The sequence below is a fragment of the Cynocephalus volans genome, chromosome 10, assembly GCF_027409185.1.
Source record: "Cynocephalus volans isolate mCynVol1 chromosome 10, mCynVol1.pri, whole genome shotgun sequence".
Lineage (NCBI taxonomy): Eukaryota > Metazoa > Chordata > Mammalia > Dermoptera > Cynocephalidae > Cynocephalus > Cynocephalus volans.
Window position 1 is genome coordinate 44,245,553 of NC_084469.1, and position 26,361 is coordinate 44,271,913.

At 51.4% G+C, this 26,361-nt stretch overlaps 1 protein-coding gene across 2 annotated transcripts in view; it reads left to right on the top strand.

Moving 5' to 3' along the window:
- The first annotated feature begins 1,379 nt into the window (after positions 1-1,379).
- DRC3 (dynein regulatory complex subunit 3) overlaps positions 1,380-26,361 on the top strand; it is a 35,187-nt gene continuing 10,205 nt past the window's right edge. For both annotated transcript variants that reach the window (XM_063110973.1, XM_063110974.1), the window contains exons 1-9: positions 1,380-1,539; positions 4,892-5,008; positions 8,352-8,518; positions 14,117-14,267; positions 16,114-16,229; positions 16,898-17,010; positions 18,454-18,628; positions 23,666-23,797; positions 25,481-25,551. In XM_063110973.1, coding sequence (XP_062967043.1) covers positions 1,380-1,539; positions 4,892-5,008; positions 8,352-8,518; positions 14,117-14,267; positions 16,114-16,229; positions 16,898-17,010; positions 18,454-18,628; positions 23,666-23,797; positions 25,481-25,551 — 1,202 coding nt within the window. The remainder of the gene's footprint in view (positions 1,540-4,891; positions 5,009-8,351; positions 8,519-14,116; positions 14,268-16,113; positions 16,230-16,897; positions 17,011-18,453; positions 18,629-23,665; positions 23,798-25,480; positions 25,552-26,361) is intronic.

Below are 26,361 nucleotides of genomic sequence, written 5' to 3' on the forward strand. Positions count from 1 at the left end.
ATTAGGATTCTCTCTGGCAGTGCTCAGTAGAATGAAAGACAGCACACAGGGCGGCCCAGCACCGGGGAACAGCAGGGCAGGGAGGACAGGAGGTTCAGGGAGGCCTGGATGTTGGGGAGACATGTGGGCAAAGATAGCAGGTGAGGCCGGCAGGGAGGTGAGCAGCAGGGGTGCAAAGCAGAAATGGGACTGAGTTTCCGGAGGGTTCAGGAGGCAGAATCCCAGTAGACTGACAGGAGAGTATAGCTGCCTTCAGGGTCCAGCTCTTCTGGATGTTCTCACCAAGAAGGTTGGTCTTGATGAGAACAAGATTGGGCGCCCAGGCTTCCCAGGGCTGTGGCTCTGTCCAGCCAGAAATAGCAGTCCTGGGTCTGTCTCGCAGTGTGACTGACCAAATCCACAGATCTCTCCCTTTGCCTATGGCATCTCAGCCAAATCCCTTTGAACCATTAACAACATAAACCTACCAGAGTTAGCTAAAGTAAAAGAGGATTTAATGTGAGAAATCAAGACACTCTTATGGAAAGAGACACAGAAACTCCCACGGGGCCTGGATTTAGGGGCATTAGGGATTGGAAAGCCAGCAAGAAGAGGCAGTCTCTGTCTGTGTCAGTCTGTCCTTTGTCTTTTTTCCCCGGATCACCCAGTTTCCCATCTCTACTTCTCTCTGTCCACCTGCCTCACGTGCCTCTTGGCTCTCTGTGTAGCCATGAGCCTGGCCAGCCCATGGCTTCCTAGTTCCTCCCTACCCCAGGCAGCCAGCTCTGATGGGCACTCTCATCCTGCAGCCCCAAGCTCCCATTTCTCCGGGGGAGAACATGAGTGACTAGCTTGGGCCAGTGCCTCCTACCCACTGGGCCAAGTTGTGATGTGGCGGGGGGAGTACACACGCTGACTGCCTGGAGGGGAGGGGAGGGGAACTGCAGGCTGGCACGCCTGGCCGGGGCTGCCAGGGGAGTCAGTGGCTGGCACCAGGACATCTGCATGAGTATGGGCACAGAAAGTCAGAGGCCTGACACAGGGCCCTGGCCTTCAGAGGAGCTGAGATCCACCAGTGTGCACGCTAAGGAGACCAGTGTGCACGCTAGTCTAGGGGGTCCACGTAGGGTTTGAGCTGTGGTCATGGGGTCAAGGGATGAACCCCACGGATGGGCCCAGATGGTGGCAGGAAGCCCTGGAGCACCCTTGGTGCAAATGCACTAACCTCAAGGCGCAGTGGGCCAAGGGGTGGGAGTGGCACAGCCCTCAGAGTGTTGGTGGCTGCCATGACATTCCACGCCACCTTGAGAGGAGAACTCAGCCAGACCCTGTCCTCAAACAAACAATAGAAGCAGGCTGTGAAAGAGGAATGTGGTGTTTTGTAGGGAAGCCTGGGGAAGATGAACCACCTGCATGACTCGATGGAGCCAAGAGTGATGGACGATGACATGCTTAAGCTGGCTGTAGGGGAGCAGGGCCCCCGGGAGGAGGCTGGGCAGCTGGCCAAGCAGGAGGGCATCCTCTTCAAAGACGTCCTGTCCCTGCGGCTGGACTTCCAGAGTGCGTATCCCAGTTACAGTGGGGGAGGCCTGGGTGGGGCGGGGACACAAGGCAGGCTGCCCTGGCTTTCTCTGCTCCACCTTCTAGACCCAGAATTCCATACAAAGTCTGCAGTCGAGGGACCTACATCAGCATTGGAGCGCACCAAGGCAGAGGAGCAGTATAGATGTTTTTAAAGCTTTATAGTTAATGTCATCATCATTTGAAGTTTCCACAACACCCCTGATTCTGAATAAGGGCAGAAGAAAATATAAAATTGTTCCACTCCAAATATAAGTGAACCCCAGAGACTACGCTGTTTCCATCACACGACTCCACATTGGTGTACTTGGAGTGGGAGTCCCTGGCAGGCAGAACCTAGGAGGTCCCATGTAGTCAGGAGCTGGGGGTGGGAAGCTTGGGGAAAAGGGGGAGGAGGTGGCACAGGGTTGGGGGAGCAGTTTCAGGGGAGAGGTGACCAAAGAGGGGCTGGAAACAGGAGAGGCACAGGGCCATGAGGCAGGGAGGCACCTCAGGAGTGGCAGGACAGCCCAGTGGGAAGGTATGGCTTGAGACAGGCAGATCCTTACTGCCTCAGTGTCCCCATCTGTGAAATAGGATGACTGCAGTTCCTGTCCCAAGCACTGGTTGGGAGGACAAGGTGAGGCAACCTATGTACAATGCCAGGTTCACACAGGAAGGCCAGGGAGGCATGCACAGTGAGTTGGGGAAGAGGGGGTGCAAGAGGAAGTGAGAAAGGCTGGCAGGCATCCTGAGACCCCTCGTGTATTGTGCAGGCAAGGCCACAGCAGAGTGACCTGGTCTGATTGACGTTCCTGCTCCGTCTTGGGGGCCCTAGACTGGCCAGTCAATAACAAGGAGTTATTGAGACCCTGCCTCAGCCCAGCCCTGTGTCAGACCCTGGGGACACTGCCATGGGCAAGACAGGTATGACCCTGGCTGCAGCCTCTCGAAGCCCACAGGCTTCCCAAAGTGTGGCTTCCAGGGCTGACCACGCAGAGCAGGGAGGGCCCTAAGCCTCAGTACCCTCAGCCTCAGTACCTTCAGCCCAGAGAGGATAAAGGGGTGCCAAATGGCCGTCCCAGGAGGGGCTGTAGCAGCTGACCACTTTCCTTCCCCCCACACACAAGGTTCATGTTTGTTCTAGGCACTAGGGATTCAACAAAAAAGAAGCCCTGTTCTCACGGGGCTGAAATTTGAGTCAGGGAAACAAACAAATAAAGAGGGAAAATAAAACTGTATGCTAAAGATAATATGTGCTATGGAGAAAAATAAAGCAAGGAGAGAAGAAAAGGAGTTGGGATGGGGTGCAGCATTTTTGAGGTAGCCAGAGGTGACAAGGTGACAATTGAGCAAATGCTTGCAGAAGGTGAGGGAGGGAACTGCATGGAAATCCATGAAGAAAAGCACGCGAGGCAGAGGGGACAGGCAATGCAAGGCCCTGAGGCAGGCTGGACCTAGCCTCATCAGGCCTGCTGCGGACGCCAGTGTGGAGATAGTCAGAGAGGCCATGGGTCAGCTGGTGTTGGCCTTGGGGCCAGTGGAAGGTGTTTGGGTTTTATAGAGAGTGAGCTGGGAGCCCTGGGAGAATCCTGAGCAGAAGTGGTACCAGATGGGGCTTAGGTTTTCACAGGACCCCACTGGCTGTGGGAGGATAGACTGGGGGTACAGGGGTCAAAGCAGGGATCTACTGAGACAGCCACTGCTATGGCCCAGGGAACAATGACAATGGACTGGGTGAAGGTTGTGGCCACAGAGGCAGATTCAGTGTCTGGATTGAACTTTTTTTTTTGCAGTGCTGTCATGCTGGTAATTCATTTGGAGCTCACTGCCAAATACATCCTGGTTTGTTGTCTTGTTTTGGCTTTTCCACATGAACTGCTGATGCCTAGGAAAAAGCCAGCCCTGCAGGTGTGTGTGGCAGAGCACCCAGGTGTACAGGAGCCACCCAGGGGGTGGCTGGCCACAGCCAAGGGCGAAGTGGGGCTGAAGGGCTGCCCATCTAAGATGAGGGCCAGAGAAGGCACCTGGAAAATCCAGACCAGGGGTGGGAGGTGGCCAAAACCTGGGGCAGAACTGGGCCCTGCCAGACCAGGGATAAGAGGTGGGCCTGACAGCAAATATCACTCTGGGAAATCTGGCCATGAACAGGGAGCTGGAGAACAGGCACTCAGGAGAGGCAGAGTGAGCAGCCCAGCTGTAGGGGCTGGGCAATGGGCCCCAGAGTTTGGTCAGAGAACCCTGTCCACCCCCCACCAAGACCCTGTCTCCCCTCAGGCACCCCACGGACTTCACTTCCACAGCCTCACAAGTAGGCCCTGCCTGAATATTGAAATTGCCACCCCAATGAGTGGTTTATTAACCACGTTCTTTTAAAAAATCCCTTTTACTTCTATTATTTCCATTCTTTTAATGAGCATTTTTGAATTTTATAAGTTTTGGAAATCATTACAAAAGCAAACACAGAAAAAAGGCATGTAAACAACAGCTGTATGTGGCTTCTAGGAAAGCTGGGGTGCAGGTTCAGTCTCTAGAATATTACATATACATATAAATTTATTTACACTTCTGTGTCATTCAGGACTCTTCTGGCTGCCAGTGACAGAAACCAAACTCTGCCAAGCTTTTGGAGCAGTGGGAAGAAGCTGGCTGTGTAGCTGGGGTGGGTGGTCTTCAAGGGGCATCGGGTCCAGGTGCTCCGGTGATATCAGGAACCTGCCTCTCTATTGTACAATTTATCCCATCCACTGTATATGGATGTGTGGGGGTTCTCCCCAGTTTTTCTGCCCCTCACATGCCTGTAGGTATTTCTCCAGACACATACACAAGTGTGTCTTTGGAGACAGATTCCAAGCAGAGAAATTACAAGTTAAATGGCACAGACATTAAATATTTCAGTAAATGTTGCTAAACTACCCTCCAAAATGCAGAACTAGTTGTTTGGCCCTCCCACCAACTGAGACACTTGCTTTGATTCTGTTTGTCACACTGTGGAAGGAAAGCCTCTGTGTGCCCTTTGCCATAAGGTGTACCAGGTTCCTAAGGAGCCCTCAGCCTGGCCCCAGAAGCAGTATGAGTGAGTCTCCTGCCCTGGGCAGGTCCAGCTCACCCCCACACGGGCCCTCTTGAATTTCCCCCCTCCCCCCAGTAGACCTATTAGGCCCTCCTGCAGCCCTGGGTGACATCACTGATCCCCGCCCACCCAGCTCACTATAGGGACGTGGCAGCTCCTCAATGCCCCGCCGGGCAGAGTAGTCATGGGGCCTTTTATACAGTTACATCTCAGTCCCAAATACACTGGTACAAAACTCTAATCCTAACCCAAGGCTGGAATCTCCTCCAATTATTTCAGACATCCTCCGCATAGACAACCTCTGGCAGTTTGAGAACTTGAGGAAGCTGCAGCTGGACAATAACATCATTGAGAGGATCGAGGGCCTGGAGAACCTCATACACCTGGTTTGGTTGGGTAAGGGCTTTTTCCTGTATGTGTCAATCCTAATCGAAGGTGACGCCCTGCCACAGTCAGTGCCTCCCCAGGAGACAGTAATCACATGTGACACTCAGCTACCAGCCCGTCATTAGCCCAGCTATAGCAGAAGCTCTGTCTGCTGGGAGCAAGAAAGCTGCTATTTTTTAAAAGCCTGAGGCTTATGCAGGGCAAAGCACAGCAAAGATGTGCTTGGGCACACCAGGACAGAATATTCTGCTCCCACCTGCCCAACTTCTCTGTCTGAGTGGGGCACAAAGGAGCACCTATTGACTCCTTTTTTTTTTTTTTTTTTTGAAGGCTGGCCAGTACGGGTTGACTCCTATTTAATCCAGACTCAGGATGACAGATAACCATTGACTGGTGGGGCTCAGATTAAACCAGAAGTAGGGCTGGCTGGTTAGCTCAGTTGGTTAGACTGCAGCTTTATAACCTCAAGATCATGGGTTCTGATCCGCATACTAGCGAGCTGCCAAACAAATAAAATAAACCAGAAATAATTCTTGCAGAAGTTAGTGTGCATTGAGCACTTAACTACATGCTAGGTGTGGGCTGAGATCTTTTAGTCCATACAGCATGCCCATCGCCATTGCAGACATGAACAAACCAAGGCCACAATAAGTAAGTGGGGACATCAGGCTCCCAGCCCAGCTCTGTCTGACTCTAGAGCCCTGGCCTTCACTGCTAAGGCCACAGGGGATTTTGATGAACTGTGTCCATCTGCTGACCTCTTAGGAGCACACTCACATCTGGTGAGTGGCAGGTGGGCACCCAACAGGGAAAAGGGGACAGGCCTGATAGGTCTTTACACATGTTGTCCTATATAGCCCCCACAACAGTACTAAGAGATGGCGTCTGTCATCCCAGTCTATAGAAGATGAACCAAGGCTTAGAGAGGCAAGGCACCTACCCAAAGCCACATGACCGAGAAGCAACAGAGCTGAGACTCCCACCCCTCCTGTCTCACCCCAAAGCTCACATTCCCTGTATCCTGTGAGGCTGCTTCCCAGTAACAAGGGCAACCTGGGGCATCAGTGTACCTCTCAGTTTGCAAAACTCTCAATTGTGTTTGTGTTGATGATTGCAAGCCCACAGCAACTGCATGGACAGGGTTATGCTGCCATTTCACAGATGTAGCAAGTGAGACTCAGAGAGGCTAACCAGCCTGATGGAGTTACACACTGCAGATGGAAAAAGCAGACCCACAGCCAGGTCTTCTGACTCCCAGGCCCAGGTCACTCACCCTAGCACCCACTAATACTGATTCCTGGGCTCAGTGGCCCATCTGCATTGCCAGGAGTCTTCTGTCTCTGTAAGAGATGAAGACAGTGGTCTGACAGTCCTGAAGGTGCCTGGGCCAGCCCATCCCCTGAGCCAAGCCCCCACTTTGGGAAGGTCTGCCATGCACAGGCTGTCTGAATGCCGTGTTTTTAGGCCCTTCTCTCTCTCAAACATAAAGAAAGTGCACGGCTCCCCATGAGAGCCCCCTGTTTGCCTGCTCACCCAGAGAAACTTGAATAATGGTCTTGGTTCCTTCCCTAACAAAAGCTTGTCTCCCCACTAGTGGAGCCCCTGTGCACACAAACAGGAAGGTGGCTTGTTCCCAGACCCCTTGCAGTGGCCATCCCCTCTTCTAAGGGTAGTGTGGACTGATGCCCAGCGCTCTCTGGGATGGGGGTGCGAAAGCAGAGAGGGAAAGTTCTGGTATCACACTACCGCCTCAGAAAACAGTCAGAAGCCCACCTTTGTCCAGCCATAGCACTAGTTGCCCAGGGACCCAACCACAGCAGGAAGAGCTGGGTCCTTGCAGTACCAGGGCAGATGGTGGAGGCAGGGCACTGAGATGGTTCAGCACAGCCCCCACACCTACATGCGCAGGCCCTGCTGCTGACCCATGGCAGTCAGCTGCCACAGGGCCAAGGGGTGCTGGGGCTCTTAAAGCTGCTTGTGCCTCTCTTCCCAACTGTGCTTCCAGGGATGCCATGCTGGTAGCTTGAAATTGGCCATGGTGGGAGTGTCTGCATCACAGAAATCAGCAAGTGCTACAGATCCAGACTTCCCCTGCCCCTGTTGTTAAACATTTACTAGCACACCAGTAGTTCCAGGGAGTGGGCCAGGCCGGCCGCTAAGAACAGAACCTGCTGGCATGGTGGGAAGGGAAGTGCACAAGCTTGGCACTGGGTGGACCCCAGCTCAAATCCAGCACTGCCAGCCACTGACCGACTGTGCATAAGTGCTGTCGGCTCTCCGAACCTCAGTTGCTTTATGTGCTGCACCACCTTGAGCATGTTACCGTGAGGCCCCTGTGAATCTCGGTTTCCTCATCTATAAAATGGGGATGTTGATGCCCATGCTATGCGGATCAAGTAAGGTAATGCACTTAAAGGGTCTGGTGTAGAGAAAGGGACCGTAAGTTATCATTAGTCTCAACTGGCAGCAATTAAGATTGGTTAACTAATTTCCCAAATCACCTTTTAAATGTGATTGTTTGTGGTTATCATAGTCATATTTCCAAGCTCAGGAAAAAATTACCAGTTTGGGCCTCTGGGCCACTGGTTGGTATTCCAGGACAGAATTACAGCCCGAATCACCAACTAACCCTGAAAACCTGTGGTGGGGAAAAAGTGCTTCTATTCCTAAAGATGTAGAACTTGGGCTGTGGAGAATTCTGAGGTCTCAGTGGGGGTTGGGGTTGAGGAGGGAGCCTGAGTCATCTGTGATGTAGCTGGAAGGACCTGACCTGCCCTACATTCAGGGAGAAGCCCCAATGCACCCAGGCCCCACTGCAGTAAGCTACGTGGCTTTGGACAAATCACTGAGCCTTTCTGAGCCTACACTTGCCAATTGCTCAAACAGGGAGAGAATTCCAAACTATCACTAAGGGCTGTAGCGGGAGGACGTACACACAAGCACCTGATAAACTGGTAAATGCCAAGCAGCCGGGAAGTGGTCTTGTTAAAGTGCCCCCAGGTGTGAGGGAAGGAGTCGCTCCTCAACTGCCTGCCCCTGATCCCCACGGTGCACTGCTTCAGACCTGTTCATGAGCATTTCCGTCTCAGAACAATGACAGAGCACAGACATGAGTATTTGCCCACCGCCCCCAGTCAGCAGGATGATTGGCAGAACTGGAGAGTGTGCTGAACGCTTGAGACTGCAAGAAAGAATCCACACCAGGCTTCCAGAAAACAGGAAGCTGTTAGACAGAGAGTCAGTTCCTGGCCCCAACACCTTGATGCTGGCTCACAGAGCCTGACGGTTTTAGTTGAGGACAGCCCATCCCCTAACCCAGGCAGCGGACCCTCACAGACCTCTCCCTTCCCAGATCTGTCCTTCAACAACATTGAGGCCATCGAGGGGCTGGACACGCTGGTGAACCTGGAGGACCTGAGTTTGTTCAACAACCGGATCTCCAAGATCGACTCTCTGGATGCCCTTGTCAAGCTGCAAGTGTTGTCACTGGGCAACAACCAGATCAGCAACATGATGAACGTGAGTGGCCAGGGTGGGGCAGGGCAGCCAGCTGTCACACATATCTGCAGGGACTCAGACAGAGGGTGGGGCTGAGCGCAATGGGTTGAGGTGGGGGTCTGCAGAGAGGGGAAGTGCAGGCTGAGTGTTCCAGATTTTCTCCTTTTCCTGGAAAAGCCAGAAATCTAGATTATTCCTCAAGGGATTTCGTAATGTTTAAATACCACATTTAACCCAACAAAATCCATCTGTGGATACCATCTCCGCCTTGGTGGAGTCACTTTCTTTCCTGAGTCTCATGCTCATTTAACAAACATTTGTTGAGGCAAAGACCTTTGGATGTGGGGCATTTGTCCTGTGCTCAGTGGGTTCAGAGACAGACAAGATGTGGTCCCTACAAGGGTGACCAACACATACCAACATAAGACCCAAGGTGAAAAGAAGCCGGTGTCCCAAGGAGCAATAAAACAAAGCCCGTGGATGGTAGGAGGGTACCCTGAGGCACTGGGATGTATGTGTGTGACAGTGGACACTGGTCACCTTGGGGCAGGGAGATGCCCCATTGCACACCCCACAGTGGGCTCCCAGCAGTGGGCTGGGTCCTGTGTCAGAGAAGACCCAGCAGTGACCTTAACAGACAGCTCCTGGTCTGCTTCTCCAGCCTGCCCACCAATCCAGAGGGCTGCTCCCTTTCTGCTTATGTCAGTCAGATGGCTGGGATCACAACCCAGCTGCATGCCAGGATGTTTTAGATGAATGGCCTGGGGTGAGTCAGGAGCTGAGTTGTCACCTCTACTTAAGTGTTTCCAGTAGGGCCAAACCTCAGAGGCAGTGTAGTCTTGGAAGTTTGCCCCACACACCAGACAGGAGGATCTAAACCTGACAGAGGCGTGAGCTTCCGACGCCTTGGTTTCATCGTCCGTTAGGTGGAGGTGATGGCCATAACTCACTTGCCCAGGCTCTCGCAGGAATTTAGTGAGGTAATGAAGGGAAAGCACTTGGTTTAGTGTCAGGCTGGAGTACGTTCTAACAAGTGGAGGATTGTCGTAGGTGAGACCCTTCCTGCACGTGTCAGGGATGAGAGGTGACTTGATTTAGACTCACTAAGAGATGATTAGAATTTTGCCATCCAGCAGAAGGAAAAGGCTTCCTAGGAGGAGGGAATGATGTGAGCAGAGGCCTGGAGGTGCACTTGGGAATGCCTGTCTGCACGGCACCGTTGCAGAACCTGGGTCCCAGGAAGAGGTCAAGAGTGTGTGGTGCAGGGTGTGAGCTGGAGCCTCGCCACAGACAGTCAGGAACAGCCAGAGAAGCAGTGAGAGCCATGGAGGGCTTTTGGCCGTGGCATGTTCGGGGCAGGTCTGCATTTAGGAAGGAAACACACCACCATGATGCATTTGAGGGGGATCCTGCAAATGGGTTAACCCAGGATGGTGCAGCTAGAAAGGATGCTTTGCCTGCAAGTAGCAGAAAAGCTCATCCAAAGTGGCTGGAGGCAAGGGTGAGGCAGGGACTTGGGTACAGGTGGTTTGTTTGGGAGGTGACTTCAGGAAGCTGCAGCGAGTGAGGAGAAGGACCAACAAGCAGGTGTGTCACTGAGGTTACTACTGCAGGGGACGAGGGCTTCATTCCCCTGTGCCTCAGAAATATCTAGAATGCCTCCCAGAAGTGACCACCTAAGGACCGGAGCCTGGGGCACTGATCCCCCCAACAGCTGAGGGACATCCCAAGGGGATTAACTCCCTTCTGCCTGGCTTCTGGGCTGCGTAGGCTTCTGTGGCTTCAGAGACCTCTCTGAGGCAGGCGCAAGTGGTGAGAGGGACGTTGTCAGTGAGCATCCTCGCAGCTGCGGCTGAAATCAGAGGTAAGCCGAGCACCTGCCACAAACAACAAGGGCATTTGGTGCCATGACTGTTGATGCTTCAAGGAGGGTCTTATCAACAGGGCTTCAGAGACACAGGTTCCTTCCACCTCTGGGCTCTGCTGTCTTCAGCATCTCCCCAAGGCTGATTCTCTTCCTGGTTGCAGTCAAGGCCAAGGCTTTGTTCTGTACATCTAGCAGGACACAGAGAGTGAGAAATCCACCCCCCAACAGTGGCTCTTTTCTGATCAGTCCATCTTAGGACCTACACCTACCCTCAGACCAATATCATGGCTGGGGGGCAGCCAGGCTGGTCAGCTTAGGTGAATGGCCTGGGGTGGGTCAGGTGCTGAGTTGCTACCTGTGTTTAAGTCTATGCAGCAGGGCCAAACCCTGGAGGCAGTGTAGTCTTAGAAATTTTCCCTGGATGCCAGACAGGAGGATCTAAACCCAACTAGCATTCTTTCCAGGGTTCAAGTCCTGATTGTCCAGCCTGCCCTCTGCTCTGTGGGGAAACCACATGCTGGCCTGTGCGACACTGAGCGAGGTATAGTGGATGCAGGTAAACAGAATCAAAAGCTGAGATTTACTCAGCCTGTGTTCAAATCTCAGGGCTGCCACCCACCAGCTGTCTGACCTTGGGTGCCTATTTGCCCATCTGTAAAATGGGATTAATAGTAGTTTTTACCCCATACGGTTGTTGTGAGTATTAAATCAATTAGAGAGCATTATGTGTCTAATACAGGACTTGGCACATAGTAGGTACATGGAAAGTGATCTTTATTCAGTAATGTTCAGATGAAGGGTTAACCCCAAACACTCCAAACCTTGCTGCTTAAAAATATTTCTGAGCATTTAGCAGACGTTTCTGCCTTGATAGGTCCTATACCCCAGGGCCAACATGTGAATGAATTTCTTCTGATTTGTTATCCCTTGGACTTTTGGAGACTTTGGTGGAGCTGAGTCCCTGTCCTTCGGAAGGCCCAGGCCTGGGCTTGAGAGGGTGTGGATGTGGACATTTCCCTGGCCTTGCTGTGGATGCCCCACTCCCCTTCCTTGGCCTTGGCTTATTCTCCCATCCTGCCCCTGCAGGAACTGGGCAGGAAGAAATCCCATCACCCTTTCCCAGTGGGGTGCTGGGTATCAGGTGGCCCCTCATGAATATGCAAAAAGCTGGTAAAGCCAGTCCCCAGAAAGGAGGAGGAAAGAAAGCCCATGCAAAGACGCTGCCAGGGAATGCTGAGGTATCTGGGCCAGTTGTTCCTAAGTCCTGGCCACATCCCAGAAACCCTGAGGACCCTGGATCCTCTTCACCTCATCAGGTCTTATCTGCACTGTTTACCTGTCATCTAATATATGCTTTCTCGTCATTTACTTATTTACGAGGCTAATTCTAGTACCCGCTCAATGCATTAAACACACACAAACATTCAAGTAGAGCTGAGGGCCTGCAGGGAAGGGCCTCTCACTCCTGGCTTCCACGCCGGCATCCACTTCCAGAGGCCATGTCTGCTTCTAAGTTGCATGTGTGTCTTTCCAGGAGTCTTGTGTGTAAACGTTGTGTGTGATTGTCATGTCTGTGCAGCTACCCTCTAAGCACCTGCCTTTGGTGTCCCCTCTCCTCCCAAATCATCAGTTCCTCCTCTCTGCTGGATTATTTAATCACTCAGAGGCAGTGTGATTTATTTTTCCGGTCCCAGGTAGGTGGACATCGAGGTTGTTTCCAACAGGATGCCAATACACACAGGCTGTAGTGGGCATCCTTGAACAGGGGTTATTTTGCACCTGTGCACCTGGATCAGTCCATCTGTAAGATAAACTCCTAGAGGGGAATTGTAGATCAGAGGGCATGTGCATTTTTTATATTGGTGGATCTTTGCCAAATTGACCTCTATAGAAGTGGAACTGTTTACAAACCCACCAGCAACGATGTGGTGGCCTGTTCCCTCACCTTCTGCAGCATGTTTATCCTCAAACTTTGCTCTCTTGGCCAATCTAAAAAATGAAAAATGAAATCTCATTGGGAGATCTTTTAAAAATTAAGTCAGGGCTGAGCCCGTGGCGCACTTGGGAGAGTGTGGCGCTGGGAGCGCGGTGGCGCTCCCGCCGCGGGTTCGGATCCTATGTAGGAATGGCCGGTGCACTCACTGGCTGAGTGCCGGTCACGAAAAAGACAAAAAAAAAAAAAAAAAAAAAAAAATTAAGTCAGATCCTATCTGCCCCTCATACACCCTTAAAACTCCAATGGCTTCATTTGTACTTAGAATAAAATCCAAACTCTTGACTGCAGACTGAATGGTCTTACAAGTACTAGCCCTGACCTTGTCTCCAATCTTGTCTCAAGTTCTTCGCCCCCAGCTCCCTCACCACCATGCTGCAGCCACCCTGGCCTTTGCTCAGTTCCTGGTAGTGACAAGTTCTTTGTTGCCTCAGGCCTTTGCTTGTGCTGTTTTGGCTTCTGGGAATGGGCTGTCCTCTGCTCTTCCATGGCTGGTTCCCTCAGGTCTCAGATTAAATGTCACCTTCCAGAGAGACCTCTGAGCCCCCTAACTGAAAAAGGCCTCCCTGTTATTTTCTCGCATGGTACCATCTTTATAGATATGTTCTTTATAGCACTTACCCCAAACTGTAATAATTCTATTTATTTTTAAAAACATTTTCAGGGCTGGCCAGATAGCTCAGTTGGTTAGAGTGCTGCCTTATAACACCAAGGTCAACAGTTTGGATCCCAGTACCTGCCAGCCAACCAAACAAGCAAATGAACAAAAAAAACCCATTTTCCCCCTGCCCCTAGAATGTAAGCTCTTGCTATAAGGGCAGGGACTGTGTGGGCCTTGTTCTCCACTATATCTCCAAGGCATGGTGTGTGCCTGAATCCTGCTAGATGCTTAATTATGTTTGTTGAACAAATGAATGACTGAAAGAAATTCATTTAGAAAAGCATGCTAGGTTTCTTTTCTACCTTTTACATAGCACAGTGTCTAGGTGTTCAGAAGATGCTATCAAATGAAGTATTAGCTATCTGGTTGACTTTTTCTCCATTTTACTAAAAATAGAATATTGGAAGTTTGTAGAATGTTCCACTAGCTGTTATTCAGTGAATCCAAGGTCAACCATAAATTGGGTTCCATTTAATTTAAAAGATTTGGGGCTGGCCAGTTAGCTCAGCTGGTTAGTTGTAACACCAAGGTCAAGGGTTCAGATACCCATACCAGCCAGCTGCCAAAAAAATAATAATAATAATTTTAGAGATTTGGACCTTCACAAGGCTTTATGGTCTAAAAATGTACACCTATTCTGATGACCACTAATAATAACAATAACAACAGCTACAACTACCATTTATTGAGTAGGTGTCCAGCCCTCTTCTAAATGTTTTTCAAAGCTTATTTCATTTGGTCTTTACAACGCCTGTAACACACATAATATCCTTGTACCCATTTTAGAGATGAGGACATTGAGGCTCACAGATGTTAGGTGACTTGTCCAAGATCCAGCTAGGATTTGAACCCTGGTCTGCTGATTCTTTGGAAAACACATGCCTGACTGGAGGTCTCAGTACAACCATCGAGCTGGAACACTCCACCCCCTCCTCATCTGTGCACCCCCACCCTCTTCACCCCACCCCCGTGCTAAAGGTGCTGTGGCCAGGCTGCAAACTCTGGAATTCTGGAAGCGTGCTGAGGAGAGAGGCTGCCAGGTGTGTTCTCAGCTCTGTGGCAGCCAAGAAAAGGGGTCTTTTCTGCTCTTCTCCCCAGATCATCTACCTGCGGCAGTTCAAGTGCCTGCGGATGCTCAGCCTCTCTGGGAACCCCATGGCTGAGGCAGAGGACTACAAGATGTTCATCTGTGCCTACCTTCCTGACCTCGTGTACCTGGACTTCCAGCGCATAGATGACCACATGGCAAGTGTCTCCCTCTCGGTCTCCCAGACCTGTGAGATGGAGTCTTCAGGCCCTCAGTTTCATGGAGAAGGAGCGTTGAGGGTTAGCTTCCCCACCCACAACTAGGAGGAGAGAAAGGGGGCTCCCTCCTCCCAAGTCCCTTCCCTGCCTCTGTCAGAGGATTCCAGCAGCACCCTCAGGGCTACTGTTTCCTGCCTGCTCCCTGCTGCTGGCCCCTCCTGTGCCTTGTCTCAAGGCCACTTCACAACCATTGTCTGCTTTTCCAGATGAAATTGAGAAGGCTAAAGGAGGGACAACAGTAAGCCAGGATCACTGGCACATGGCAAGCCACATTCACCCCAAGTCTGTGTGACCCCAGGAGCAATGTTAGCAGCTAACTGTTGCCGAGAATTTACGTGCCAGGCACGCGCACTGCTTCACACTGTCTTCACACACACCATGAGGCAGGCCCTGCCCTCATCCCCGGCCTTCCAGTGGAGAAACCGACACACAAGGGAGATGACTTGCCTGGGGGCTCACAGCCAATGGTGGTCAGGCTGGGAGCTGGACCAGGAGTCCAGCAGCAGAGCTTGTGCTTCCAGCCTGGTGCTGGGCTAGCCTGGCAGAGAGGGTCTTTCCTCTGTCCACTGCTGCCTCTGTCCCCACTCCCCTGCCATGAGTTGGTCCCCTTTCACCTTCCACTCACTCTTTGCAGTGTGATCAGTTAGTGGGTACTTTTGCCTTTGGAGAAGAAGAGAAAGAGAATCTGGCCCGATTTGTGAGGCTTTTAGTGGCAGGATTGGGGCATCCCTGCATGTTAGGTGCTGGGGAGACCAAAGGCTGTTTGAGCTACCCACTATATCTCCCAGAAGCTGGTGTCTTTCCTGGGAGAAAGGAACCTGTGTTTGGGAACACTCAGGTGATTTAGCACCCAGGAGAGGCCATCACAAGCAGGGAGGAGGACTAGGTGCCACGTCTCAACCCTGACCTCCCATGGCCTGGACCACCAAGCAGAGCCCAGCCCCAGATGGACCAAGTGCAGAGTCTTCCCCTTGCCACCCTCTTTGGAGACTCACAGAGGCGATGTGGGGCCAGAGAATTGACCCCCTCTGACCAGGGGCTTCCTCTCATCCTATAACCGTACAAGAATCTGAGATTTTGAATTCTACGACTTTCAAGTCTTATTTTTTATTTTTATTTTTTCTTCATTTAGACAATAGTTTGCAAGGCAACATGGGCTCAAATGCTTAGACTAGGCCAAAGGCCTGTTTGGGTGTGTTCTGCTCGTTACAGTCCCAAAGCATCTTACCAGGCGTTCTCTCCTGGGTCCTCAGGAATTCCTGTCCAGGGCAGGTAGCACAGCCTGGGCATCCCCACTGCACTGCGAGCAAAGGAGGATACTTTCATGATTCAGAGACTTGCCTAGCATTATCAAGATAAATAATAAGCCTAAGATCGTAAAAACAGAGTTCTGCATAGCAGGGGCACCTGAAACTCCTATGTCCACATGACTGTCTGACCTGGGTCCAGCCACAGCCTACCCCTGGCCTCTTGGTACTGAAGGAATTGGGCAGCAGGACAGCAGGCCCAGCACAGGCTGACCAGGGGCTGAGGGCAGGCTCTTGGGGTGTCCCAGCTCCGTGAATTCCCAGCTCCCTAATTTCACTTAGACTCAATACCTGGAAAGGGTTGTAAGGAGATGGGCCATTCTCATCCACAAGACCTCACAGCTTTCCCAGCCTTCATGAAGGGGACCCATCTAACACCCTTGCCCATGCTTAGAAGGCTTCAGGATGGCAGGGGTCAATGTGGCCTGGAGGGACTGAATGTCCTCTGGTAACAATGCCACTTCCCATTCTCTGGTCAGAAAGAGCTGGCAGAGATGAAGCACCAGTACAGCATTGATGAGCTGAAGCACCGGGAGGACCTGTTGCAGGTCCAGCTGGAGGACAAGCAGGCCCGGCGGGAGGAGCTGGAGGCGCACAAGGTACTCCTTGAGGGAGGCTGGCACATCCCCAGCCCCCGAGATGCCCATGAGAGGGTACCAATTGAATTAAACAAAGGTCTGCAGGGACCCCCAGGCCCCCAAAACACATAAATCATGATCTACCCAGAGGGCCTGACACACCCTCCTGCCTTGCTCTGCCCTGCTACCTGCCCCCAGGGTTGGCTCCCTCTAAGTCCAGACCCTGGCCCCCCAGCTCCTCACTGGCATCCCTGCCTCCAGTTCACAGGGCTGGAGAGATCATTTTAAAAACAGCCTGCCAGAGTGGCTCCTTTTCTTAAAACCCTTAGGCGGATCCCCATGGCACACCCGGAGCAGTTCAAGTCCCTTAGTCCAGCATGGGCCTGAATTCATGACCGGGCCCCCACCCACCATCCTGCAGCCAGACTGAGCTACATGTAACTTTCTGGAAGCAGCCTACAGTTTTATGCCTCTGCACCTCCTCACATGCCATTTCCTTTGTCTGGAACACCCCGCCCCCACCTGCCTTCCTCAGAAAATACCGAGCACAGCTCCCCTCCTCCATGAAGCCTTCACCAGCCCCAGTGCCCAGTGCAGGGCCCCCTGCCTCGTGTGCCCTCCCAGGGGCCTGCGAGATGAAGCAGGGGCCCGGCTCCAGTGGCCACAACTGGGTGTGTCTCTGCCTGCAGAGTGCGTTCATCGAGCACCTGAATGGCTCCTTCCTGTTTGACAGCATGTGCGCTGAGGACGTGGAGGGCAGCAAGCTGTCCCACCTGCCTGGTGTCAGCGAGCTCCTTGAGGCATATCCTTCAGAGTTCATGGTGGCCTCCTCAGGCAGAGCCTGGTCCCTGTGCCACTAACCTGCCTTGGACATGTCCCTTGCTGCCCTGGGCCTCGGTTTCCCCATCTCTCTTGTGAGACCCTGGGGGATAAAATCCCACTTGAGAGCAGTGTACCCAAGAGGCAGCTCATTGCCAGGTCAGCTGAGCTTCATGGGGGAAATACTGTCTAGATTTCAGAGACACATGGTGGACGTGTCGCCTCAGCAGTGCTTGGAAAGCCAGGTTTTCAGGTGTGGGGAAATTGTTTAAAATGTACATCTGTGGCAGTAATCCTCAGTAGCCGTACTTACTTGTTCCTGAGAGCAGTTGCATACACTATAATTTTCTCCACCACCCCACCCGATGGGTGCCGTTACTAACCCATCCTATAGTCGGGGAAGCCAAGCTTGGAGAGGCTAAGGTGGCTTACCCGAGGCCAGGCTGTTAGAAGCCGGGATTTGAACTCTCGTCTGTGGGGCCTGAGAGCCTGCATTCTTCCCCCCACAGGATGTGGGTGGCACTTGTCAACATGTCTGTGACTGTGACAGCCAATCCATGGGCTTAAATTGTGAGCTGAGGCGTTCCTGGATCTGAGTGCTCTGGGATGGGTCTGTGGAGCCGCTGTCTCGGAAATGCAGGATGAGCAGCGAGGGACAGTGAAGAGGAGGGGCTCTGGGCCCCACGGACAGGGCTCCCGGCCTGGCCTGGCCACCCGTCAGCTGGGTCACCTGCTTTGCCTTGCAGCTGTAGCACCGTATGGCCATATGACTTTGGGCAAGTCATTGCATCTCCCTGAGCATTGGTTTCTATCCCCACAGGATCACCCAAAGCCCTGTGGGCTTTTCCTGCCTGACCCCAAGGACTCCTCCCAAGGACTCCATGCAGCAGGTTCTGTTGTACCCTAAACTGCAAACGAGGAAAATGAGGCAGGAGAGGGGGCTTGCCAGGGTGGAGTGAGACAGAGCCAGGACTTGACCTGGGATCTGTCTGCTTCAACCCTGTCAGCGCAGCTTCACCTGCAGCTTCTGAGTACCAAGACAGGCCTTCAACATAGGTGCCCTTCTAGACCCACCAGAGACAAAACCACACACTCCCTGGGCTCCCAGCCCCTCCCTGGCCCTTCCAGGACGCCCAGAAGTCTCCTCTGTGGCCTTTCGTGTTAGCATGTCTCTCCTCTGCTCTGTACACTCTTCCCATGGCCCCGCCTCCTTCCCCCTTGCAGGCCACAGTCCTAAATCTCTCAGGCTGAGGGTGGAAAGCCACCACATTATACTCCAGATGTCACATCCCAGCTCTCCGGGCCCTCCACACACAGAATCGAGCACGCAGTCTGCGCTCTGCACTGAGAGGTACCAGCACCTTTGTCGTGACCTCCTAGCAGCCTGTTCCCAAGACAGCCGAAAGTTTCCTTAACAGCCACTCACCTACAAAGACAAATTTGTCATCATCTGCCTGAACATTTTTGAGTATGGCCTGAAACAGCAGGAGAAGCGGAAAACAGAGCTTGACACCTTAAATGAGTGCATCCATGAGGCCATCCAGGAAAACCAAGAGCAGGGCAAACAGAAGATTGCCAAATTTGAGGAGAAGCACCTGCTGGTAGGCCTGCACCTCCCAAGTTTTTCCCCTGCCTCCTGCTCTAGAGTGCTGAACCCCACAGAGGAGGGTCTCTGAGGTGGTAGTCATTGTCCCATTGGCCAGGGATCACACAGCTAATAACTACAGAGCCAAGGTCCACCTTATCCCAGCACAACCTCTGCTTTGCCCCCCACGGTTTGTCACCCCACTTCCCCTGGGTGACAGAGCCACAAAGGATTACTCAAAGCCCATCTCTTCTGAGCAGTGAGAGACCCCAAAGTGGTTAATCTCCCCCACAACCTTCAAGCGAGAGGCATCCCTTCCTTGGGAAATTAACCCCGAATTGGGGTTCTCTTCCTGCATTTATTTTCCAGACCAGGAAGTTACAGGAAGAGAACATAGGTGGGGTTATAGGTTAACAATATAGGCTGGTAACTTGCAGTGAAGCAAGCCAGATGACATTCCAGTAAGGCAATTAAGTGGCCCTATCAACAAAAGCTTGATCTTAGCAAACATTCCTTCTCCCTCCAGAAATTTCCAGTATCTACACATATCAATCAGTAACCTGTCTGTCCTTAAGCCAGCAACCTTGCTGTGCCACAAATCTTTAGCTTCCACCAGAGACTTTATAGCCTGAGGAAAATTTCCAGTCCTCCACAAGGTCAATATTTGAAACTGCAAGGCTTTGGAAAACCAGGCCCTGTGAAGTACATTTGCTTTAAGAATCCTCTACAACCACCAACCACAGTCCCCCATTCACAGTCCTTTCACAGTCCTTCATGAGGACTGAGCCAAGCATGGGGCCTGTGGATCTCTGTCATATAAAATGCCCCTGCGGTTCAAGGTCATCCCCATCCCCACTACCTTATCATCACCATTACTATGAGTAATCGTATTAGTACTATCACTACTATTACAGTGATGATGACAGCTTCCACTGTTTTCTTTTGTTGGTTCATTCAACTTTTTCTGAGTCCCCACTCTGCCCAGCCCTGGCTGCACGTTGTTCCTGCCCTTGTGGGGCTCAGACCCAGGCCCTCCCCACCTGAGTAAGCAGAGTGCTCAGTGCTGTTCTGCAGGGAAGGTTCCCTGGGGGCTCCTTAACTCAGGCTGAGGAGTTTTGGGAAGGCTGAGGCTTACAAGACAAAGAAGAGTTGGCCGGGGATGGTGGGGTAGGACATTGCAGCCGAGGGAGCAGCAAAGGTAAAGGCCTGGCATTTGGGACCCAGCTAACCAGGCCACTGGGCCCAGCCCAAGCAGGGGCCATTGGAAAGGGTACCCGTCTTTGTACTTGGTGGGAATTGTTTCTTTCAGTTAGCATTACTTTTAGAGACAGGATTCTTAACCTGTTCTATACTATAGATCTTGTGAGACTCTAAGGAATGCTGTAGGCTTTCTTTCTTCTCAAACACTGTTCACACACACCAAGTTTGTCTTCAGCCTCAGCAGCCTCAAGGAGCCCGTAAAGCCATTCCTAGTTGAGAACTTAGTTTAAAAGTAGAGCAGAATCCCCTGATAATGCAATGTGTAGGACTTGCATGTGCTTCCCAGCTCCCCATGCCCCCAGCCTCATTCTGTCTCACTAGCGGGCCCTCACCTTCTGTGCGATTCAATTCTTGAGCCCCTCCGTATTATGTTATAGGGAGGGGTGTCACTGCATTCAACCAGAAGTTCGAAACTGTCAGCAGAGGAACACGCTTGGCCCACATCTGTGTTTTATTTGGCCCACAGAGGGTTTAAAAACATTCAAACATCCTGCTGACATTAGAAACAGGAAGATTTCACAGAAAAATTCTGGTTGCCAGCTTCTCTGGAGGCACTTATCATCAGAGCCTGAGGGTGGGTGTTCCCTCTGGACAGGCCATGTCTCCAGTCTCCTAATGCCTGTCCAGCCACTCCCACCCTGACATTTCTTACCTGATCTCTGTAGCCATTGGGTTTGGAATGCCTGGACATCAGCCATCTGGCTCCTCCTGAAGCCTGGCATGGGGGTCCGGCCCCCTCAGCGACAGGAGAAGCAGGACATGGGCCTGGCCAAGCCTGACTTCCCGGGTTGGGGTGTATGCCTTCAGATCGGGTGGTTCCTCCAAGGCCACCTCGAGGGCTGACTAGCCCAAGCACTCCCCTGCTAGAGTGGAAAGCAGTGGATCTCCCCTCTTAGTCTGTGTGGCCTGGAAACATGCCCACGGGCACCTACTGAGGTAGTGTGAGGTGTGACCTGGCACTGGGATTTCTCCGAGTTCTCCAGGTGCTTCCAATGTTCAGCTTAAGTTGAGGCTACTGTCTTGGAAGTTCTCAACACCCTGTGGGCCTTGAGGGCCCCCCGTTTCCTCCCCTCCCAGGCCCTCTCCTATGGCTTTGTCTCGTACTCCTCCCACCCACTCCCACTAGGCCTCGACATCGCACACAGCGCCCTGCTCCTGGTGCCCAGAGGGGCACATCTGGGGTTACACTACAAGGTAAGGCAGACCCCTCACTGGTGACCCAGAGACACATCATTGGCCCTCTCCTAGCCTCCATTTTTCTCATTTGCAAAACAGAGATAACCATGATGCAGAGTGCTGGTGAGGAACCAGTGAGGCCTAGAGCAGAGTCAGCGCAGAACAATGACGGATGGGCCAGGCTGACTTCTGAATAGGTGGCACATGCCCATGGCACAGAACAAAAAGTGTCTACAAGGGGATACCATCAGTCTCCCTCCCACCCCTGCTTCATGTTTTTTTTTTTTTAATAGCTGTAAAATATCTCATTGCACTGATGAGCCACACTTTATTTAGCCAGTCCCTGTTGATGGACAGTTAAGTTTTTTCCCATCCTTTTGCTCTTTCAGTGTTGGAATGAACAAGTTGTTGCACATTTGACCTGTAGGATGAAGTCCTAGAAGGTGGAACTGTACGCTGGTACTTTTGATGGTTGTTACCCAGCTGCATCCCACACAGCCTGTACCTCCCACAGCCCTTGTCAGGCCAGCGTCACAGGCTTTCCCATCTTTGCAGTCTGGGGAACCCTGGGTATGTGTTTATTTTCTCCGAAGTAGGGAGAGCAGCAACGTTTTACAACTATCTACATTTCTTTCTATGTGAACTATTTGTCTTCCTATCTTGCCCTTGCCCATTTTTGTATTTGGTTTTTTGGCCTTTCTTTCTTTCTTTCAAGTTATTATTTTGTAGGAGCTCTTTATAGGTGGAAATATTAGCTTGTGTTAGTAAAGTGAATGCAAATATTTCCCCCAGTATATTGTTTATCCTGCCATTTTGTCTATGGTGCTTTTGTCATTCAGAATTAAAATTTTTTTATGTAGTAGAATTTATCAATCTTTTTTTCTGGTTATACTTGGAAAGGACAACCTCCACTCTGAGATTTTTTAAATTCCCCATGTTTTCTTATAGCACTTTCATCGTTTTATTTTTTACATTTGACTCTTCACTCCATTGGGAATTTGCTTTCACATAGAGCTTGAGACAGGGATCAAGCCTGGCAGCCCTTGTTATTAATATCAATCCCACTGAATCATGCTTCTTCCTCCTTCATGACTAATACCAAGTATTGACAAAAACAGGTTGAAATTGCATCAGCTGTTGGTCATCCTGCCAGGCCCTTGCTGGTGCCCAGCTGGTGTTCAGTACCCAGGCTGCTGGCCAGCCCGTGAGCACCCTTTCTTTCTGAATGGTTAGCATCTGTTCACCACCGGCTTCCACTTGCTCACTGGGGTTCTGTGTGGGTTCAATGGGTTTCCTTAAAGACTACAACTCTCGGGCCGGCCCGTGGCTCACTCGGGAGAGTGCGGTGCTGATAACACCAAGGCCCCGGGTTCGGATCCCATATACGGATGGCCAGTTCGCTCACTGGCTGAGCGTGGTGCTGACAACACCAAGTCAAGGGTTAAGATCCGCTTACCGGTCATCTTTAAAAAAAAAAAAAAAGACTACAACTCTCTTTCCTTTCCAGTGACTCTCCCAACCTGTGCCTTGTTCCAGGCCTTTTATTGGAGCCTCCATGAACCGAGCCCCCACTGTGTGCAGGCGCCTTACGTGCATGGCCTCTGATCCCCGAGACTTGCGGAAGCACAGATTCTTCTCCCCCTTTACAGTGAGGAAAGCAAAGCTTAGAGAACAAAAGTTGCTCTTTCAAGGTCACACTGCCAGTAAGTGAGCCAGGCAGGATCCAAACTCAGCTCCACCTGACTCTGAAGTTGTAGGGCAGGAAAAACTTCTCCTCTACACTATTAGGGTCTCCAAATAGGACCAAGAATTAAACTGACATAGGACGGATTAATAGGAGAAAATCATACAAATTTCATTTAGTGATTTTTACATGTACCTGGGAGCACTCACAAGGGAAATGAAGACCCAAAGAAGCAGTTAGGGGCAAAGACTTATGAGACTGGACAAAGAACTGGAAATTGATACATTGTGGAAATATGACCAAACAAAGGGGTTGGGCTAGTTCACTGTGGAGAAGTGACTGGGTCAATTGTTTAAACAAGGCTTGTTTGTACAGATTTCCCTCGGCCCTGACTCCCCATCTCTGGTGATAAGAACGTCCTCCTTCCTCCTGGCACAGGGAGGGCACTTTTCACATGCGAGCTTCATCTCCTGCTTTCAGGAAGAAAAGGGGGACATGTCAGAGTGCCCTTCTTGCATCTGCTGTTTTTAAGTGTCCTTAACTCAATCAGTATGCCAACATGGCATATTTTGGGGTGGCATGCTCTGCACCTGTCACAGCCATTGCTCCTTCTACCTGGCTGGCAGCCACTAATAAAAACCTAAGCTAACAGGGACTGAGCACTTGCTAATGCTCTAAGAGCCTCCTCACATGTGTTTTCTTACCTGCAGTGAGGCAGGGGCTATCATCCTCACTTTACAGACCAGGACGCTGAGGCCTGGAGAGGGTAAGTAGCTTCTACAAGCTCACAGAGCCGGCAAATGGCAGAGCTGGACTCGAACTTGAGCACTTTGACTCAGAGTCCAAGTTCTGACCCATAAAACTAGATTGCCGCCTGCCATTAACTAACTACACTTAGATGTTGATTTCTAAAGCTAAGGCTTTTGCTTCCAGAATTTAAGTGCTATTCGAGAGGAGTCCGAACTGCCCAATGTTGAGAAGAAGATCAGAGAGTGCAGCGAAGACATCACTGAGCTGTCCAACACGCTCATGATGCTGGAGATGCAGTTGGTGGAGCAGCTGGAGGTGAGGCCGGCCGCAGGGCGCAGAGGCGAGAACCCGGTGATGCAGCTGCAGCCTTCACGGTGCGCCTGTTGGAAACGTCCAGTGAGGCTCAGCGTGTCAGACTGAAGCGTTCTCGCTCATCGGTCCTGGGTTTGCTTTTAGTACATTTTAATAATTTAGATTGGAAGTGATTCTTGTGGAGATTGAGAGGTGAGCTCTCTTCTCTGGAATGTTCCCCCATCCTGGGAGAGTCCAGAACCTCAGCAGGGAGAGGTTTTTGATTAGGCTCCAGGAGCTTTCGGGGTGCTCACAAGACAAAGTGGACCCCCACTCGGGGACCAAACAAAGGCTCCTCTGCATTGCCACCTGTAGTTGCCACCTCTTGGGCGACGTGAGGAGCTGCAACTCAGCACTACGCAGTGGAATGAAAAGCACTGCTGTCTCAAATTCCTTAGCAGCTGGGGTGCAAGTGTGTTCACAAGGCAGCGAGGCCCACCCGGAGTGTGAAGTGGCGTGATGAGTCAAACCTCATCGAATGCTGCAGCGGCTGGGCCAAGAGATAGCATCTAATCAATTCCTCACATGTAAAGGGACACCTCAGACGTGGGATAGATTGCCCCTCCCATCACACGTCAGGTGCTCACTCCCTGATGGGGAGTGCTCAAGCCCTGCAGAGGCAGTGCGCAGTGCCAGGGGAGAGCCGGGCAGCAGCTCCTGACCTTTTCAGGCAGGGACATCACTTTTCAACATCCCAACAGTTCCCAGAAACCACGCACTCATATTTCTATTACCAGCAGCCCAAAAGCTGCAAGGGCAGTCATGCTTTTCAGTGACCCTATTTTTATTCACTACAACAGTGCTTACACACATTTGAAAAATGTACGATTCGTTTGGCCTGCAGACAGTCCCTGGGCTCCTGCAGCTCCCCTGCACCCTTGGCCCACCTTGCAGCCCCTGGAGTCTATGGCAGATTGGGGTGTAGGGGTGTCCCAGAGCAGCAGGCCTCATAATTGCACCTTCCATTGCTTCTCAATCAACACTAAGTCCCATTTAGGCCTTAGGTGCCTCACTAAGCACCGGAAACAGCAACTAACAGTGAGAGGTCTGGGGTAACAGCCAGAATTTACTGAGGGTCTCCTCTCTGCCTGGCACCTTGCAAAGCATTTTGTGTGAAGTAACTTGTTTAACCCCCCCACGATTCCATGGGACAGGTACTGTGCAGGAAACCCATTTCACAGATGAGGAAGTTGAGGCCCAGGGAGATTAAATGATTTTTCCCAGAGTTACACATACTGGAGAAGCTGAGATACTGACCCAGGCAGTCTGGCTCTTGACAATTCCCGCTACCGATTCTCTAGAGGTGATGGATGGATGCCACTGAGAAGCCCACGGGTGGTGGGGGGCAGCGAGGGGAGTCAGATCAGGATAGGCATTACCGGCAGAGAGACCAGATCTGGCTAAGGCCGGGGGACAGCATTAAACATTCAGGGGATGGTGAGTGAGCTGATATGGCTGGAGAGCAGCAGAGCTCTGGAGAGAGAAGAGGCAAGTCAGTTCTCAGCCATCTGCCAGGGAAGGTCAAGGTGGGTGGTCTTTACCCTGGTCTGTGATTAGAGGAGGCACCTGCCAAGTTCTAAGGAGCACCTTTTACTCTAGTGCTCTAGTGTCTAAATATACATTAACTGTGTTCTTTATCATTTCTAGGAGACTATAAACATGTTTGAAAGGAACATCATTGACTTGGTGGGGCTCCTTATTGAAAATGTCCAAAGCCTATATCCTTTCTGTAGTAACCCCCCATGGGGAGGCACTAATGGGCCCCTGGGTTTTCCTGGCCTCCAGGGGAGCTAGAGGAGAGGCATCTGCATTTTTAACAAAATGCAGGGAAAGGTAAAGCTTCTTCGAAAACTAAGCAGGATGCAAATAAGTGGCGGCCATCTGCAGGGTCGTGCCCCTGCTTCCCCCCCCTCACTGCCACCAGTGCCCTAAACACATTGGCAGAGATGGTAAAAAGTCAACACTTTATAATCATACTTTTTTTTTCTTTTTTACCAGAAATACCTACTCCCGTTTGATTTACAGAAAGATCTACACCCCCACCAAGATGCTATTTCAGTTCATCATAGGATCCCATTTAGTGGGAATCTCCACCTTTGAAATTAGAGGAACATAAAACCTCGTTTTTCATCAGGGAAAAAACTCAACCTTCAAAGGATGTAGATTTGGCAACCACTTAGAATGTTCAAATGATTGTTCTATGGGACCTGAGGGGTTTTCCCTGACCCTCAGAACAATGGCCTTGTTAGAGTGGGCTTGGATGCCCAGAGGGGACTGCTGTGCAGGGACCTGCTGTGGAAGTACAGTAGAGTCCCAGCATGTTTGTTCTCAAATGGACGAAGATATCTCAGAATCCTCAGCTCTGGGGGGTGAAGCAACCTCCATGTTGACAACACTGACAAATTGTTTATAATGAGCTCTCAGGTTAAATGTTCAGGTTAGGAGCCAACATTTGGAGCATGAACACACTTCTCCCCCTGAATTCGGGGCCCTGCCACATGGGGGGCAAACTGCTGTGCTCCACCCCA